The sequence below is a fragment of the Malaya genurostris genome, chromosome 3 (genome assembly GCF_030247185.1).
Source record: "Malaya genurostris strain Urasoe2022 chromosome 3, Malgen_1.1, whole genome shotgun sequence".
NCBI classification, from domain to species: Eukaryota; Metazoa; Arthropoda; class Insecta; order Diptera; family Culicidae; genus Malaya; species Malaya genurostris.
Window position 1 is genome coordinate 50,647,968 of NC_080572.1, and position 17,836 is coordinate 50,665,803.

General features: G+C 35.8%; 1 protein-coding gene across 1 annotated transcript in view; it reads right to left on the reverse strand.

The window, feature by feature from the left end:
* Nucleotides 1–17,836, reverse strand: part of LOC131436043 (tetraspanin-2A) — a 165,802-nt gene that overhangs the window by 15,275 nt on the left and 132,691 nt on the right. The window contains exon 3 of the mRNA XM_058604475.1: nt 5,244–5,420. Within this exon, the coding sequence (XP_058460458.1) occupies nt 5,244–5,420 (177 nt within the window). The remainder of the gene's footprint in view (nt 1–5,243; nt 5,421–17,836) is intronic.

Genomic DNA, 17,836 nt, shown 5'->3' on the forward strand with positions numbered 1-17,836 from the left:
CAAGTATTTATAAAAATTCAAAATGTTACTTGGGTTAACCTTACTGAAAAATGAAATAATATGTGGTCGTCTTCACGATGCTTTTTTTGAAAAAAAATGTTGGGTTAATATTTTTGAGTTCGCCTCGGGCGCCAGAATCGCTCACTACGGGAGCATCAGTAGAATTTCGATTCTCAATCTTTCATCAATGTATTGAAAATCTCTGACGTTTGGCTATAAAAAGGGACTAAAATATTGCAAATCGAAGTAATTACATCCCAGAACTTCTTTGGAAACCAGAACTACTACAAATTCGAGCACCAACAGTTAAAAGTTATTGTGAAACCTTTTTCTGTCATTTTCTATTCTCACAGCTTCGGTTCAATATCGACACTTCAAACTATGGGATTTTCACTGAAAACTGCAAATGACTGAAATTGCGGTTGAAGTATTTATTCCACATCTACTGTCTTTTTTAAAAGACTTAACTCATATCCAAAAAGCAGTGCTTAAGTCAGATGAAGCTCCTGCATAGTACAAGAACAGAAAAAATGTTGCGAATTTTTTGTAACTTTAAATTAATGTATAATATTGACGTTGAGTGGCATATTTTGCAACATCTCATTATAAGGAACCATGTGAAAGTTTTTACAAATCTACTTAAACATTCCATCACAACTGCCTAACCATTATATGAATGGGTTGAGCAGAAATGTCGAGATTCTCTCTATGCCTTTTTATTAAGTAGCGTGTATCAGAATACCAAATTCATTCCAGGCACACATAAATACCTTTCTTTCGTTTCAATTTCAGAAACCACAATTGATACAAAACTGTTTTCGAATGACTTTATCTTCAAAAATATAAAGCCTTAAATATCTTATTGAATTATTCATATACCTGTAATAGTTATAGGTATAACAAGCAAATGAAACATTCATATGAATATAACAATGATGTTATAATTAAATAGACCAAAACCTACAAAATATACATAATAAAGTAACATCAGGGTACATTTATACGCTGTAAAAGACTTTCTGCACTTTTCGGCACATTTTAACACAATACACCCAAACCTCCGTTTTCGTAAACTTTTTCTACGTTACCTATTTTACGAAACTTGTTTTACGAATCAAATCCCAAATAAATTAATTTTTTTACGAACCTACTTCGTAAAAAGAGAATTTTGAATACGGAAAAAAAATCCGTTACTGCTGTCATGATTAGAAAATCATGAAACCAATCTTTTTAACTTATCATGAATTAAGAGCAATAACTCTTCTCCCATGAAATTTAATCATGGTTCGAAAATGCGTTACTTGAAGAATTCATTTCTTTCAAAGATCGTAGCTCTAATTTACTACCCGGTTATCACTTTGAACCCTCTGTCTCAAGTGATGTGATAGATTAATAGATTAATGGTGAAGCATGAAGCAGACATTCAAAAGCAAGGCCTACTGAAAATGTTAACTTGATCCTGAAGCATATTTAATAATCGTGTTGCTTTACCCACTGGCTGATAGAGAATTAAACATAACATAAAAATAAAGATAATGAATCGAAAATTGACATCATAAGAGACTAAGTACGGCTACGCTTTTCATTTGACAATTTTTTTAAGAGGTTTGATTCACACGTGTTTTTTCATGCAGTTCGTTTAAATTCTGAAACACAAAATCAAAACTGAAGCAATGAACGCAAGTGAACACGTTATCTCTTGTGTCGTCGTTTTTCAAAACAGAATATTTTAATTTTTACAGAAGTTTGTCGTGCTTTTCACTGAATTTATGTTGAAAAAATTACCATCGTAGAAAAAACAACGTCAAGGGCGTTACGTTTAAATTTCAGCGAAATCAGTTCGAATGGATCAGGATCCGTGAAATTTTAATCATGGTGTATTAAAGACTGTCCCATAAAGTATGGACGCACTTTGGTTTTGCTATAAATAATTCACAAGTATTAGATATTACAATATTATTCGATATACTGATAATATTAGACAACAACAACAGAATATTATTCTCATCATTTGCTACTTAGCCATTGTAGACTAGCTGGCGCAGCTTCTTGCGAACGTTCCTCATTAAATTCCGTACAGACTTCTTGGCGACCAGTTTTGACACTTTTTCCAATCTTTTTCGAACTGTTGAATGGTTTCGGCTGCCGAGACATGTTTCCTAAGATGTGTCTTCGTTAATGCCCAACATTCCTTAATTGGTCGAAGTTGTGGGCAATTTGGTGGATTCATGTCTTTTGGGACGAAAGTGACATTTTTGGTAGTACACCATTCTACCATTGCTTTCGAGTAGTGGCAAGAAGCAAGATCTGGGTTTCGAATCATGGGTAGAAGTCGTTTTTGTAAACATTCCTTGATGTATATTTCGCTGTTCATTGAAGCAGTGGAGATGAAGGGTTTCGAAATATTATCTTGCTTGCCAGACCATAGCTTTCTTACCAAATTTTTCGACTTCAATTGATGTCTCGGGCTGGTTTAACACTTCCCCTTCTCGCACCGTATAATATTGTGGTCCCGGCAAGGATTTGTAATCGAGTTTCACGTAGGTTTCGTCGTCAAGATTATGCAGTTCAAATTTCCAGCAAGAATCGTATTCTACAGCTTTCGAACCCTCGGCCTGATCGATGCTTCTTGTTTCGGACTACGTTTTAGATGTTTCTGCTTCTTATAGGTTCGAAGATGCAAACGTTCTTTAGCACGAAGAACATTTGACTTCGAAATGCCCACTTTTTTGGTCTCATCCCGAACTGAAACCTCCTTCTTTTGCTCGAACGCCTTCAGTATACGTTTATCCAACTGAGGGTTAGCAGGACCTTTTTTTCGACCCGTTTTCGGTTTATCCTCAAAGGTGTTATCCTCACCGAACTTCCTGATTGCATTTCGCACGGCTTTTTCACTTACTCCTTCCATTTTTGCTATCTTTCTCAGTGACAGTCCGCGTTCTGTGCAACATTTGTACACAATTTTTCGACGTTGTTCTGCTGAAAGTCCACACATTTCGAAACAAACTAACGAAAACGAATACACCGAAACCTCCATTTACGAACTAAACGGGGGTTCGTAAAAAGAGGTAGTTCGTAAAAAAAGTTTACGTTATTTGGTATTTGGTTCGTGAAAAAAGTTTACGTTATTTGGAATTTACTTCGTAAAAAAAGTTTTGTGTGATTATTGTGGAAACCGCGCATCATATGTTTATTTTCGGAACGGATGTGGAGAGTAAGTGCAAGAAAATGATGTTTGGCCTCGTTTCAAAATCCAAGATGGCGGCTGCCGGTTTATTGAGATTGCCTAAAACCCCTAACAATATGGGTATTTTCGGAACGGGGTTAATGAGTAGACATCAGAAAACGATGTTTGAGGTAGTTCTGAAATCCAAGATGGCGACTTCCGGTTTCTTAATATTTCTTGAAACCCCTTACAATATGGGTATTTTCGGAATGGGATTGATGAGTAGATGTCAGAAAACGATGTTTGAGGTGGTTCTGACATCCAATAAGGTGACTTCCGGTATCTTGATATTTCTTGAAAACCCTTACAATATAGGTATCTTCGGAACGAAAATGATGAGTAGATGTCGAAAAACGATGTTTGAAGTTGTTCTGAAATCCAAGATGGCGACTTCCGACTTGTTGATATTTCTTGAAACCCCTTACAATATGGGTACTTTCTGAAAGAGATTTAAAAGTAGACGTCGGAAAATTATATTTGAGGTGGTTTTGAAATGCGAAACAGTGACTTCCGGTTTATTAGTAACTTTTTAGTATTCCTTTAAAACACTATACCGTTCCGAAAATATCCATATTGTAAGGGTTTTCAAGGAAAATTAACAAATCGGAAGTCGCCATCTTGAATTTCAGAACTACCTCAAACATCGTTTTCTGACATCTACTCATCAATTCCGTTCCGAAAATACCCATATTGTATGGATTTTCAAGGAATATCAACAAACCGGAAGTCGCCATCTTGGATTTCAGAACCACTTCGAACATCATTTTCCGACATCTACTCATCAATTCCGTTCCGAAAATACCCATTTTGCAAGGGTTTTCAAGGAATATCAATCAACCGGAAGTCGCCATCTTGGACTTAAGAACCACCTCAAACATCATTTTCCGGAATCTACTTTTTAAACCCGTTCCAAAAATACCCATATTGTAGTAGTTTCCATGGAAATCGCTTTCGATGAATGACAAAATCTCTTTTTACGAAGTAGGTTCGTAAAAAAAGTTTACGTTATTTGGGATTTGGTTCGTAAAAAAAGATTACGTTATTTGGGATTTGGTTCGTAAAAAGAGGTACGTAAAAAGAGGTAACGTATAAAAAGTGTTCGTAAACGGAGGTTTGGGTGTACACGACTGCACAAGTGGTTAGAGAAGAGTGTAAACAACAGGACGCAGCCATAAAAATTGACAGATTCTGAACCATTGCGAAATGGCAGCGGTTTGCGCTCAATTTTGTCGGAGCTGGCTTAACCGATTTCTATCATTTTTGGCTTGTTCGTTACTAATATTGGGTAGTGAATCGAACTCAAAGACCAAATAGTTGTGTCTCTTGATTCCTGAGATATAATCGTATAAGTTACGTAACCTAGAAATCAATTTTTTTTGTTCTATTCAAACAATTATTTCAGAAAGTGATCAATGATCAAGTTCAAATATATTATTGCTGATACATTTGGTTCGAGGAATGTTTCCGAACTTATGACCTAAGCACTGAAGTATGATTTTGTAAACTATTCGAATCAATCTGAATAAAAATGTATAAAATATGAACCCAAATTCGTTTTAGATGTAATAAAATGGGGCGAAAAATGGTTTAATGAGATTGTGTCGATGACAAGAGAAAGGCATTTTCACACCACAAGGTGAATTAAAATTAGGTGTTTTTAATTTAAAATTTCTGACGAAAAATCGCAATTTTAGCAATAGAATATGATTCTACAGATCAAAGGCAATAGATTTGCTCACAGTAACTTTCCATCTAGAAACGGTTGTTTTCCAGATATTCAGACATGAAATTAAATGAACTCAGAATCTGAGTTCGTTGAACTTCATGTTTAAATATCTCGAGAACGGCTACTTCCATCGAAAAAGCTACCATGAGTAAATTTATTTGTGGTGTAGTTTATTAGTGAAGGCTTAGTGCAAATTGCGGTAAGTCAATCCTGATTTTTCCACCTTATCTACTGTTAATGGCTGGAACTGAGCACTATTCGTAATCATTGAAAGGTTAATTTTATACTCACGTTTTCTTGAATCAGCTTCAGGGCTGCCGATGAATGCGGGTGCTCCGAGGTCGTAATAAAACGCAGCATGGTCTGACGGATCAGTGGCTGGATGCTGGAATCGACGGTCGAGAAGTCCAGAATAATGGCAGAACCGGCAACGGTAACGATGAATAGAAACACCTGGCTAGCGATGAACTGAAAGCGATACGAAGAAAATTACACCGAGTTAGTGTTCTCACTGCAAATGGCTGTCATTTCAAAAGCGTTCCACATAGTATTTAAATTAAATATTGAGAGTACCAGTCTTCTGCTGAACCCTTTTCAGCTTCTGTATGGGTATTGGAAATTTTCATTACAGCATATTTAAATTAGCTTTCATCATTTTCCATCTCGGGAATTTGCCTTCATTCAGTTCAATATCCTTTCAAAGCGAATCGCTTTTGAAGAGCAGCTCCTTTCTTTCAGCTACGCTATAAAGTATTCATCGAAACATTATCCGAAAAACTAATTCAATTCACCTGCTGTCGGTTGCGGTTTTCTTCGCCCGCCGAAGTCTTCTAGGTTTTGCCCGTCTGAGAAGGATCTGGCTTTAAAACGAGTCAAACGAACCGCAAAAAGGTAGACCGTGCCGCCATGAGGGCCGGGGTGGAAACTCAATTTGGTCCTTCCGATATTCAATCCGAATAAGAGAGAGAGAGAAAAAAAACGCTCCGTTGCCGAAGCAGAGTGTGTAATCAACTGGTTTCAAAATGGAAAAATGGATTCAAGCGAGAATATGGTGCATAAAACTCGGATGAGTGCAGTCAAGGACCCTGGCTGACGTACGTCGTTGGCCACCGTGAATGGAAATGGACGAGATTTTTATACGAGCTGATGGTGAAAAAAAAGTGCACCATTTTGATCCTTATCGATCACCCTCATCATTATCGAGCGGTGAGAACCTAACCAAATACCAGCAGCAGATGCGACTCGCATACAGCAGCCGAGTGATTGGCTTTCTGAAGTGCTAGGATGGAAACGAATTGCCACGCATCGCTGGACAATCGTTTGACGGGAAGTGCACTTGCATGATGGAAAGGATATTTGTTTTGCAACGCCAATAACTGTTCATTTGCACATTTCATTCAGAAAAATTCTAACGAAATACGAGCAACCGGAAAATAGTAAAGAAATAACCGCGGCATTATGTTCAATTTCCCACATTGGCCAATAGAAATCAGATTCAAAGCGATTTTTAATGTGATCGCTGTGAAAACCTACTTTTAAACCGAGATCCGGAGGGCCGAGTACCATACACCATTCGCCTCAGTTCGTCGAGTACGCAAAATGGCTTTGTGTGTGTATGTAACAAAAATATGCACTCGATTCTTTCGGTGATGGCTGGACCGATTTTCACCAACTTAAATTCACTTGCAAGAGTCCCTTTGTCTCATAGGTTGCTATTGAATTTTACCCAGGTCGGACATTTTTTCAGAGACCACTCAATCCATTATCTTCAGCATAGATTCAAACTAAAGGTCTTATAGTCCTATAAATGTCTATTGAATTTCATCTGGATCCGACTGCCGATTCCGGAGTTACGGGGTAAAATATGCAAATTAAACTAAAAACCCTTCTTAATCCACCAAGTGGTGTGGTAATGCCTTTCTCTATATTCAAAATAGTCTCATGATTATTTTTATCTTTATATGAAATAATTTCTGACAATAATTTGGGCTCATTTGCACGGTACAAAAACAACGCGTTTTGTCGGTTATGTCATATCTCCGGAACCAAAAGTCACAGCCATTTGATCTTTGAACTTGACCAAGCTTCGAAAATCGTTTTTTCCAGCAATTCTAATACCTTTCTAAAAAGAAAGGCAAAACCCTGACTAGTCCACTTAGTGGAATTTTCATAGATCGTCGAGATTTAGCGTCACCTTGAAAAATTTTTTTTTCGGAAAGTGGACTTTCTGAGACTCAAAATTTCGAAGGCCTTTTCGAACAAATTGTTTTTTTAGATGACACTTAAATCTCGACGTTTCATGCAATTTCAAGACGTTTGACATCAAAGAAAAATTTTAATTTCGGAAATCCCCTCTATGGTAATTTTTCAAGATCGAAAATTTTCAAACCTTAACCGCTGGGTAGCACCCCTTACCAATGTCCGATTTAGCTCAAATTTCGCATGGGGACTTTTTTCGAGGTAAGTAAAACTTTTTAACAATAGCACTTAACTAAATTAGAGGTGACCCTAAAAGAATGGCACCCTTATATACATTAGAGCGATAAAAAACAACGTGTTTTGTCGCTTACGTCACTTATACCATCATATCTCCGGAGCCAAAAGTCACAGCCATTTGATATTCGAACTTGTTCAATGGCCCAATTGTAGCCTCCAAAGGAGTCTAAGCGTGTTAAAATCGGTTAAACCATCTCCGAGAAATTTGCGCGGTAAAATATCAATGCGTATTGTCGGTAACGTCACTTATACCATCATATCTCCGGAAAAAAGTCACAGCTATTTGATCTTCGAAATTGATTAATGGCCTAATAATAGCTTTCAAATGGGCTTAGACTTGTTAAAATCGGTTCAGCCATCTCCGAGAAACTTTCACGGTAAAAATACAACACGTTTTGTCGGTTACGTCATTTATACCATCATATCTCCGGAACCAAAAGTCACAGCCATTTGGTTTTCAAACTTGATCAATGGTACGATAGTAGCTTCCAAACGAGGATAAGTTTGTTAAAATCGGTTAAGCCTTCTCTGAGAAAATTGAGCGTGTTAAAAAAAACGCATTTTGTTGGTTACATCACTTATACAATCATATCTCCGGAACCAACAGTCACAGCCATTTGATCTTTGAGCTTGATCAATGGCCCGACAGTAGCTTTCAAACGAGCATAAGTTTGTTAAAATCGGTTCAGTGATCTCTGAGAAAATTGAGCGCGTATAAATATCTCTGAAAAGTGCACACACTCACACATATACACACAGATATTTTCCGATCCGAATGGTATATAACACTATGGGTCTCCAAGGCTCCGTTCAAAAGTCGGTTTTTCCAGCAATTCTAATACCTTTCTATAGAGAAAGACAAAAAGTTTAATTGGTAGTGACTGCTGGTTTCGGTTATAATGTTGAAAAAGTTTCGGTGTTATGATGGCATATGTGACGTAAACGTTAAAACTCATTACCGCTCAATTTTCTTACATTTGAATTAACCGATATCAATAATTTTAGACTCTTTCGAGAACAAAATTGGGCTGTGAGTTGATTTTGAAGATCATATGGCTGACATTTTAAGTTTCGGAGATATACGCCCTTATTCTGAATAACGACGTATTGGTTTTTCGATCGAATCCTAGCTACATTTGATTTTGCTAGCGTTATTAGGAATACGAATCGAAAAAACGATACGTCGTTATTCAGAATAAGGGTGATATCCGAACAAGTGACGTAACCGAAAATTTATGTGTTTTCTATCCGAATAATTATTTCAGATAGTGACCTATGATCGCGTTCAAATGTATTATTACAGATCTGAGCTTGGTCTGAGAAATGTTACCGAATGTGTGACCTAAACGCTGTAGCATGCTTTGGTGAACTAACGACACTGTGTCGATGAAAGAGAAAGGCATTATCACACGACTATGTGAACTACGAATAGGTTTTTTTTTAATTGATCTAGACTGTCTTTTGAAATGATTGCAATTTTTTTACCCAATTGCTTTCAAATGGCACCAGTCGAAAAATAGGACATCCAATGAAAAACGTTTTTACTGGAGATTTTCATAAAATTTTTAGCTAGAAAAAAATTTCTCCTTAAAAGCGTCCATCTTGCAATATATGGACGGTTGGTAGGGAACGTAATTGCAGATCTCGGGACAAAATATTATTCAAATCGAAAACGGCGTTTTATTTTTTTTAAATAATAGAGGTTTTATTCTCAAGGTCTTTGTGCGGGATTGGGAATCGAGCCCAGGTGGGCTGCGTGAGAAGCATCGACTAACCCATCTCGCCGTACCCGTTTATAATTATAAAATCTATTTTTTCAATGGAAGATTCGATTGATTATTTTGGCAAAATTTTTATACTTATAGTTGACTAGTTTGGTGAAATTCACTATTACAATACTTCAATATTCTTTTTTTGACCGAAAACACAAAGGTTGACCTTTTTCAGAACACAGTTTGGATAGAAAAAAAACTGGTAATGTGACCAAGTCTACTTGTTCAGAAAGTTTAATTTAAATATGGTAGGGTGCAGCCTCTGAAAACAATGTTTAGATTTTTTTTCAGAACAAAATACAAACACTTTTTTCACATTGTGTAATTTCTCCATATAGTCCGACTAGTTGCTTAAAACATTGCCGAAAGCACCAAATCAATCTAACAAACCGTTTATGAAAAATAGCTTTTTGAAAATTTCAATGGAATTCTCTTTCTTTCTCGAAAGTAACGCCACAATAGAGTTGAAATGCCAAATTCAAATTACTACCACATTCACCATATTCGCTTGACTCAGCCCCCAAAGATTATTTTTTGTTCTCGGATTTGAGCTTGCTGGAAAGAGATTTGCATCGAATGATGGGTGAGTTCATCACTGAAACGCAAAAAGTTAATTGTGTAGCTCTTCAAGGAGCAAACATTCATCTACAATCTCGGAATTTCTGTATTTCTGGTTTCTGTATTTTATGATTATGAAACTTGGTTCTGCCATTTCCGAGACAAGAATTGTTCTTTCATACACAACATTTTCCGTTCTCAACGAGACAATTCGAGTTGTATATGATACTCGGTTCTCTGAGTCTTTATTGAAATGTCGGTTGTTCTTCGAAAAAAACAAAACTGAATGTAAAACATAGAAACTATCACCTCACAACAACAGAGATAGAATCATTCCGAACATTAAAGAATTTATGCTTCATTTAGCCCCAGATAAAGCTATTTTTCAGTCAATTCATGTCTATTCACAGGAAACGAGAAGCAGGAAGTAAAAATAGAATCACTTGGTCGGTACGCCAAAATATCGGAACGGAAGAAGAAGAAGAAGGAAAACACACGAGCTCGTCTCTGCCGTGTCCATTCTTAGATCCAGGAGTAATGGCACCGACATGTAATGTTCTTAATAGCCACGAGCACTGCGACGGGAGCTAATGTTTTTTTTTCTCGCAATGAAAAAAGGAACCTTCTGCTGCCATCCCGGATCGTATCAGATTTGAAATCCCTGCCACAAGAACGAGTGTAGGGAAAGCGTGTTGTTTCTGCTGCCGGCGCCAGGACACTGTGGAAACCGCCGGGAATTTTGTCTTTCTTGTAGATTGAAGTGCTCGGAAATAAAGATTTCCCACGGTTTTCACCTGCGAAATGCTTCAGACATATTGCAAAACGGCTGCAACCGAACGTCCCCGTCTTGGCCGGATGTTATGAAAACCAATTTCCGTGATGTGATTGGAATTTTTCCAACCATTTTTCATGATTCCTGTCGTCGTAAGATCCGATCCCTCTTCGCTTTCCGTCGTCTTCAAGTTTCGTGCCCATTTTGCGGTCCCATTCCAAGTGGCTAGTTCTGCTGCCGGTGGGTTTGGAAATATCTCGCCGATTTTCGCTTCCCCGGTGTTCGACAAACGAACGTTTTGATTTAAATCAGCACCGGACTGATGGACGGCCCTCGTGCTGCCGGGGAGGAGGAGAAACTAAAATACTGCTGCTTCGTTTCGGTTTCGCCGGAAGTCCGACAGACACGAACAGATTTTCATGCTTTATTTTACCAGCTGATGCTTGTTCTCCATCGGAGAGAGAGAGAGAAACATTTAACACGGATTGTAGGATAATTAAGCCACTTAACTCAACTTGGAAGCGGGATCAGTGCAGAAAATTGCTGACATTTTTCATATTGAATGCCGTGTTCGGGGAAAGTTTCACTTTCCGACTATCCAGGCAGTCATAGATGAATGTCGTTCGTTATCACACCATTGAATGTCACCAATTTACAGTAAAATAGTTATACAAACTGAAGTGAACAGTAAGCCAAAAGTGATTGGAAATCACTAGATCGAGAAATTTTCAACAGGCATAATGTTTTCAACTAACGAAAAATCACAATAAAAAAAAAATTCAAACAAAAATAGGATGGAAAAGGATGTCAATATTGATCGAAAGTTCTGAAATTTAATCATTTTCAATACTGTTTAGTTGAGTAGAAAAATAAATTAAATAGATATAAAAAATATTACATTCAAGTATTTCCTTCATGCCGTTGACAACCAACAAAAATTGACAAATTTTGATTTAGATTTCTACATTCATTTAATAAGAAGGTAAGAATCAATAGTGATCGATACAAACTAGATTGAAACATTTCTTAAATGCTTAGGGTAGTCAACGATGATAAATTAACAAAAAATCAATGAAAAATTGGATGAAATATTCAAGTTGCGTGGAGTTTACAACCGACCGAAAGTTGACTATTTTTGAAACCCTTCCATATATTAGTAGGATCATAGAAGTCAACAGTGTCGAAACTTACTAGGGCCAAATATTTTCCAACAGTGTCGAAACTTACTAGGGCCAAATATATTAGTGTTGTCAACGGCGGTGAAAAGCGGTTAGACAGCTTAAAAATGGAACGGCCGCTGGGAAGGACGGCATCCCGGCTGAACCTCTCAAAGTCGAAAGCGACGGTACGTGCGGCTTTGCTTCGTTCGCAGCGTGCTTTGTTCAATTCCGAATATCGTGCAGGCTTGCCACATTAAAATTAAGATTTTTCAAGTGAAAATAAAATGTAAATTTCTAACTCTTTTATTCAATTTGTACCTACTTGTTAGTGTTATCACAAGATCATGATTTTATAAAAGTACACTTATTGCCTTTCTCATATATAAAGTTTATGTAATCACTTGTGTAAATAGATTAGTGAAAATTGGTCTAGAGTGCTAAGTGTTCTATATCATTCGACACAGTTCATCGAGCTGAACAATGTATGTGTCTGTGCGTGTTTGTGTGTAAGTATGTGTCAAATAATGTCACTCATAAAATAAAAAAATCTCATAGTCCCATAGGCTGCTATTGAATTTCACACCGTCATTTAGAACGACGTTGCAAAAAAAGGTAAAATTCTTCTAGATTTGGCTTAAAACTGATTCAATTTGTAGGGTATACTAGTTACTTACTAAACGAACCGACTTTGGCTATACTGGTTCCAAGTTCCCGGTTCCAGAAGTACTGTAAATAGTGGCCAAAAACTGTGAAACGAGACTCACTCATGTCTTCAGAGATGATTTGATCGATTTCCAGAAGCTTAGGCTCAAATGAAAGTTCCTATAATCTCGTGTTTACAAATTGAAAAGGTTATGTTAGTTTATATTCAAAGAAAGTTTCTTATATTTCTTCACAGAATCTTCTTGTGATATTTTTGAAAATATAAGTAATGTGAAAAAGGCAACATTACACCACTTGGTGGATAAATAAAGGTTTTTATGTTCGTTTCATAGTAATTTTCTAGAGTGAGGAAGACGATGTTATTTAAGTAATCAGTGAACATCTTTGTCAATGTTTCGTTTTTCTAAAATTAGTTCTAATACAGACGATGCATTTGCAACAGTATGGAAAAATCAGCAAAGTTATCGACCCATATTTTTAGGGGCAAACGACCCGTATGCTGAAGTATTGCTCCTATAAAAATTGTGTATAGATTATCAATTTAACATAATTAATAATAGCGAACAATCTTTCATCTGGCTAATAGTTCGTCCACGAAATGGCTAAAACTTTCTTTAAATAAGAAGAAAAAGCAAAAGGTACCCTTTTGTCTCGTTGTCATCATGAGTTTTGCTCCGTTGTTTTGATGGATGTTCACCCGTTTTTTTTATTCATAAAACTTTTATTTTGGCTCAATCGCTCTTCGGCTTAACGTGGCCGTATAACAAAAAAAACCCTTCTTAATCCACCTAGTGGAGTGATAATGCCTTTCTCTCTCTTCCAAACAGTACCATAAAAACATTTTTTATCTGCATGAAAGTTTATTAGCAGTCGTCGCTACATTCATGCCGATGCTGGCTCACGACTGTCATAGCTGTGACATTTATCTGTGTGATGCGCGTGGTATTTATATTTGACTATCCGGATAGCAGGCAACTTGAGAGTTTCCGTGCACTCGACATTCATCTTCGGTTTTTAGTTCAAACTTCGAAATTTCACTTACGACTGTCACGTTAAGGGATCGTTTCCAGCACTCCTGCACACATTTTTGGCTGGTATGCATGTTCTCGTGTATTAATTTTAATCAATGTAGTTCTCGAATGTGTGTGTGTTAGTTACACCTTATTAATTTGGGATACAGAAATTTATCGGTTTAATCTTACTCTCCCTACACTGAAAGAAAACGCCAGCCGCATTCAATGCGATAAAAAACTGAGAATTCCGACTATTGAATGATAAAACAATCTGCATGACCATATGATCAATATTCAGTGAGTTTTACTTCTTATATGTGTGATTACCATTCATATACTATATGACTGTCAGTTACGTTTGAAATGTTAGTGAACTGTGTGTTAATCATCATGAATCAGACTGAATGTATGTTACTCATTGTTATTTAATCCCTGAGAAGAGTTTATTCCTAATAATGAATTATAGAACAGTTCGAATAATTTTATGATGAGCGAAAAATGAGTTTCATACTCATTTCTTCTGATTTTCTTCCACCATTTATATGATTGGCATAAATACATGGAATTGTATTACAATTGAATGTAAAATTGATAAAATCGAAATGAATTTGTTATATGATATTCCCGTAACAAAAATCTCTCCATGCATGTATTACTTTCATTTTGCAGTGTTTCATACAATCGAACACAGAAGTATTTTTTCTTTCGAAATTTGAATGAAACTTTGATGATTCGCAATGTTGAAGGAAAAATAACATATCATGATTTTATTATTAATTATTAGTGCGTTTCCTCCAATTGTTAAAACATTTTTGGATAACTTGTCAGAAAAATCAATGACAGAATGTAAACAAAACGCATTTTTTAACAGAAGTTATACGTTGGTTTCTATTTATTACGTATTGTGGTGGTGATACGAAATCAGTGATTGAGAATGGTGCTCGATGGAAATATTGGAAAACCTGGTGTCAGAGTATTTTGGTGAGTATTCAGTGAAGTAGGAGTCTGTAGTAGACTTAGAATTCACGTAATGTAAGGGCAATTTCTGCTTGAGACAAACAATTATTGTGGCCAATTCTATTTTTCTAGGATTGTATATTGCCCCCCTGATTTAATAAATTCAAAACCTTTTTGAATCCGTATATCGGATCAATTATATTTTATTTGTATCTACTATCTTAAACAATCAGTTTGATAAGAGGAGTCTTGCTCCGACCTCCGACCCTTATGTTTAATAGAAAATCGAGCCAAAGAACTGAATCGAAATGAATGACGACGCTTTAAAAAAAAAACTCAGATTTAATCAGTAGAATGAAAAATGATCAAAATTTGACAAGAAAGTTTTCATTCTACCATGGATCTACACATACTCTTGGACTGGATCAAATCTGAGTTTTTTTCTTTTTACAAGCGTCTTTTTCCAGGATTGCTATGGAGATGGAAACCAACAAATCTCTGTAACTATATTGCAATGCAGAATTTTATCATCTGCATACTTTGTTGCAGATTTTTAGTGTACAAGTAAAACATGTTCTTACTATCAATCAATTTTATTGTGAATAAAAATATTATTTTAAATAATCGTGGAAATTTATTTTAAAATCATTACTTTTACAGACAATAAATAACAAAAATAAACCGAAGTGCTGGACGTTTTTACTTCATCCAAATTTAACTTCGTCTGGAAAGGTTATAACGGTTTTCAACAGTAATATAATTTGCATTTGAATGGAAACGGAAAAATCGTGTATCTCACAGCAAACTATGTTTTATATGAAATTGATACTTTCAGCTTTAAAGTTTTCTTACATTTTCTTATATTAATAAACCATTGTATTTTTCATTTGACCTACCAATTCCACAGCGGAAATAAGTGATTCTCAATCGGAACTATTCGGTTAAATACAATTTATTGTATTTTGATGACAAAATATATTTCTCACTGTGCAATATGTTTTTCTTATGTTGGTTTCTGCTCATAATTGGTGAATATATTCAAACTGCACACTTGTTACTTTTCAGAAAAACTGTTGAGGACAAAAATTAAGCTTTTAATTGTTACGATACTTAACAACCTACACACTTCATTGTAAAAAGTTTGTGTACAATCCATTGAATACCCTGACGAAAATTAGTACGATAACTTAACCGACTCCAGCATAGTTTACTCTGAATATTGAAATGTCTACTTATATTCTATAGAAAAGTTTCAATGAATATGTAACAATAAATCTTATGGTTTCTCTGCAACATTGTCTCAGGTGTCTAAGTGGTATATGTGAAAACCTTGCTCTCGGCATCTTAAAACTAAAGCAGAGTGCCTCATTGAATATATTATTTTTACTACCATGGAGTGGGAAGGTAAGTTTCTTGAAACATGATCAACTATTCAACCAATTGTCTTTCAGTTATTTTGGTCAAGAGCAAGAAGCCAGAAGAAACTATCTTTGATCCGCATACATGCAAGTGTAAGCGGATTTACATAAATTCGGCAATAAACCATTCGATTATTATGAACCGTTTTATCAACAACAAAAATACGACCAACTTCAAAAAGCAGATCACAACTTGAAAAAACTATCGTCGTAATGGTTAGAAGCAAAGCCTTCCAGATGAATCGGGTGATAGTGCTGATCCGTTTAAAATATATTAATTATAATTATAATAACACGTATGCGAAAATAAACCAAATTTAAATTTGAAGAAATATATTTTTATTTTGGTTAAATAAATGATTTTTATCTTCAGTGTTATTTGTATCTTCTTCTTTCGATGTTATGGTTTTTATTAATTCAGTGAAAATGTTTTTTAAAAAATCTAAATCCATTAAAGGAAACCAAATTGCAGCTTCAACCAATTCTATTCATTGAATTACCTTTTTTTATGATTGTATTACTATTTCAATAAAATAAATTGAAATTGCCCGAACTTAATTATTCGTACAATATTTCAAAATTTTATTAGGCATCCTGCGGTTCCAGTCCAAAACACTCTTGCGAATAATCTTATCAATTTTTGTAAACTATAGTATACGCCAAATTCCGTTCCAACATCTTGGTTGACGAAAGTGTGTGGGACATTCTTCGTCATATTTTTCTTATCAAATCTGATCATTTCCACCTTTGTTAGGAGCACTTACATATCAGTTTATCGATTTTGAAAAATATCCATATACTGTGATACCTTTTTGACACTTTGACCAGTTCTTATTCATACTCATTGAATTCCAATGTAATTGTAAAAGAATTCAACTTGGAAATGTTAAAAAATGGAAGTGGAGCATAATTAATTTTTTTTTTAAATTGTAGGACTTTTGCATTTAAATTTATTTTCATTTCCAGCTGTATAATGTCAATATTAATTCATCTTAATATCATCATACTAAGGACTCCGTAATACATAAAAGATTAAATTCATTCGGTTTATGGTATGCGATTATATGTACGAACATCATACGCACTACAAAATGAATAGTAATACCTATATGGCTGCTGTGATGATTAATTTTGAAACGAAAATCATCTACATTTTGGATTCATTCAATTTATAAGTGTATGTGCTTCAAACAAATTTTCAATGATATTCATACAAATCAATTTGTTTTTGACAGAGGGGACATTGAATGGCCGACTTATTAAAACCATCTGAAAATCGTTATGGGGATCGGATGAAGCAAACACCATTCAGCTTGTGGCCGGTAAATTCTTTCAGTGTAGGACTTCTATTCTGAAAGAGTTTCAAATTGTAGTTTTTTTTTCTGAAACCAAATCAATTTCAATTATTTTTAAAAATGTTTCAAAGAAATTTGCTGGCGTTGCTACCCTAACTCGCAACAAAAACGAATCACGCTGAAATTAGATATCTAATTTCAAAAGCAAATCCAAAAATTCCCGGTAATACTCGCTATCAGGAAAACTCGCTTCTTGACCGAATCTATTTTCCGTCCCGGCCCTAACACCGTCTGTCGGGATTAAACTTGTGAAAATTTGCTCCACCTCCTCTGAGAGTCGAATGGCAAAGGGAAAAGAATAAAACCCAGGTGGACCTGCGGTGGAAAACCTTCTCCCGTTGGGATACATTTTTGCGGACTCGCGTCGTTGAACTTGAGAAATGGCAAACAACGTTGGAGCAAGAAACGGAAACGGTGGAATAGGTAAGCGCCTTCCAGTGGCCTCACTCAAGTGGACATCAGAGTATTAGAAGAAGCTACCGTAGGAATGAGATGTTTGCTGAGTAGATTTGTGTGACGGAGACAAAATAAAAACATATAATGGTTAGCAGGGAAACAAAAACAAAAAAAAAAAACAAACCTCAAAGTCCACTCGGCAGTGGCAGTGGTTCGTGCGGTTTTGCGTGTGTCGTTTTTTTTCCGCCGTGACATTTTTATGGTCCAACGAATTGGCCAGGATTTTCCGGTTGGTAAATTGTTTGTGATGAATTTTGCACTCGG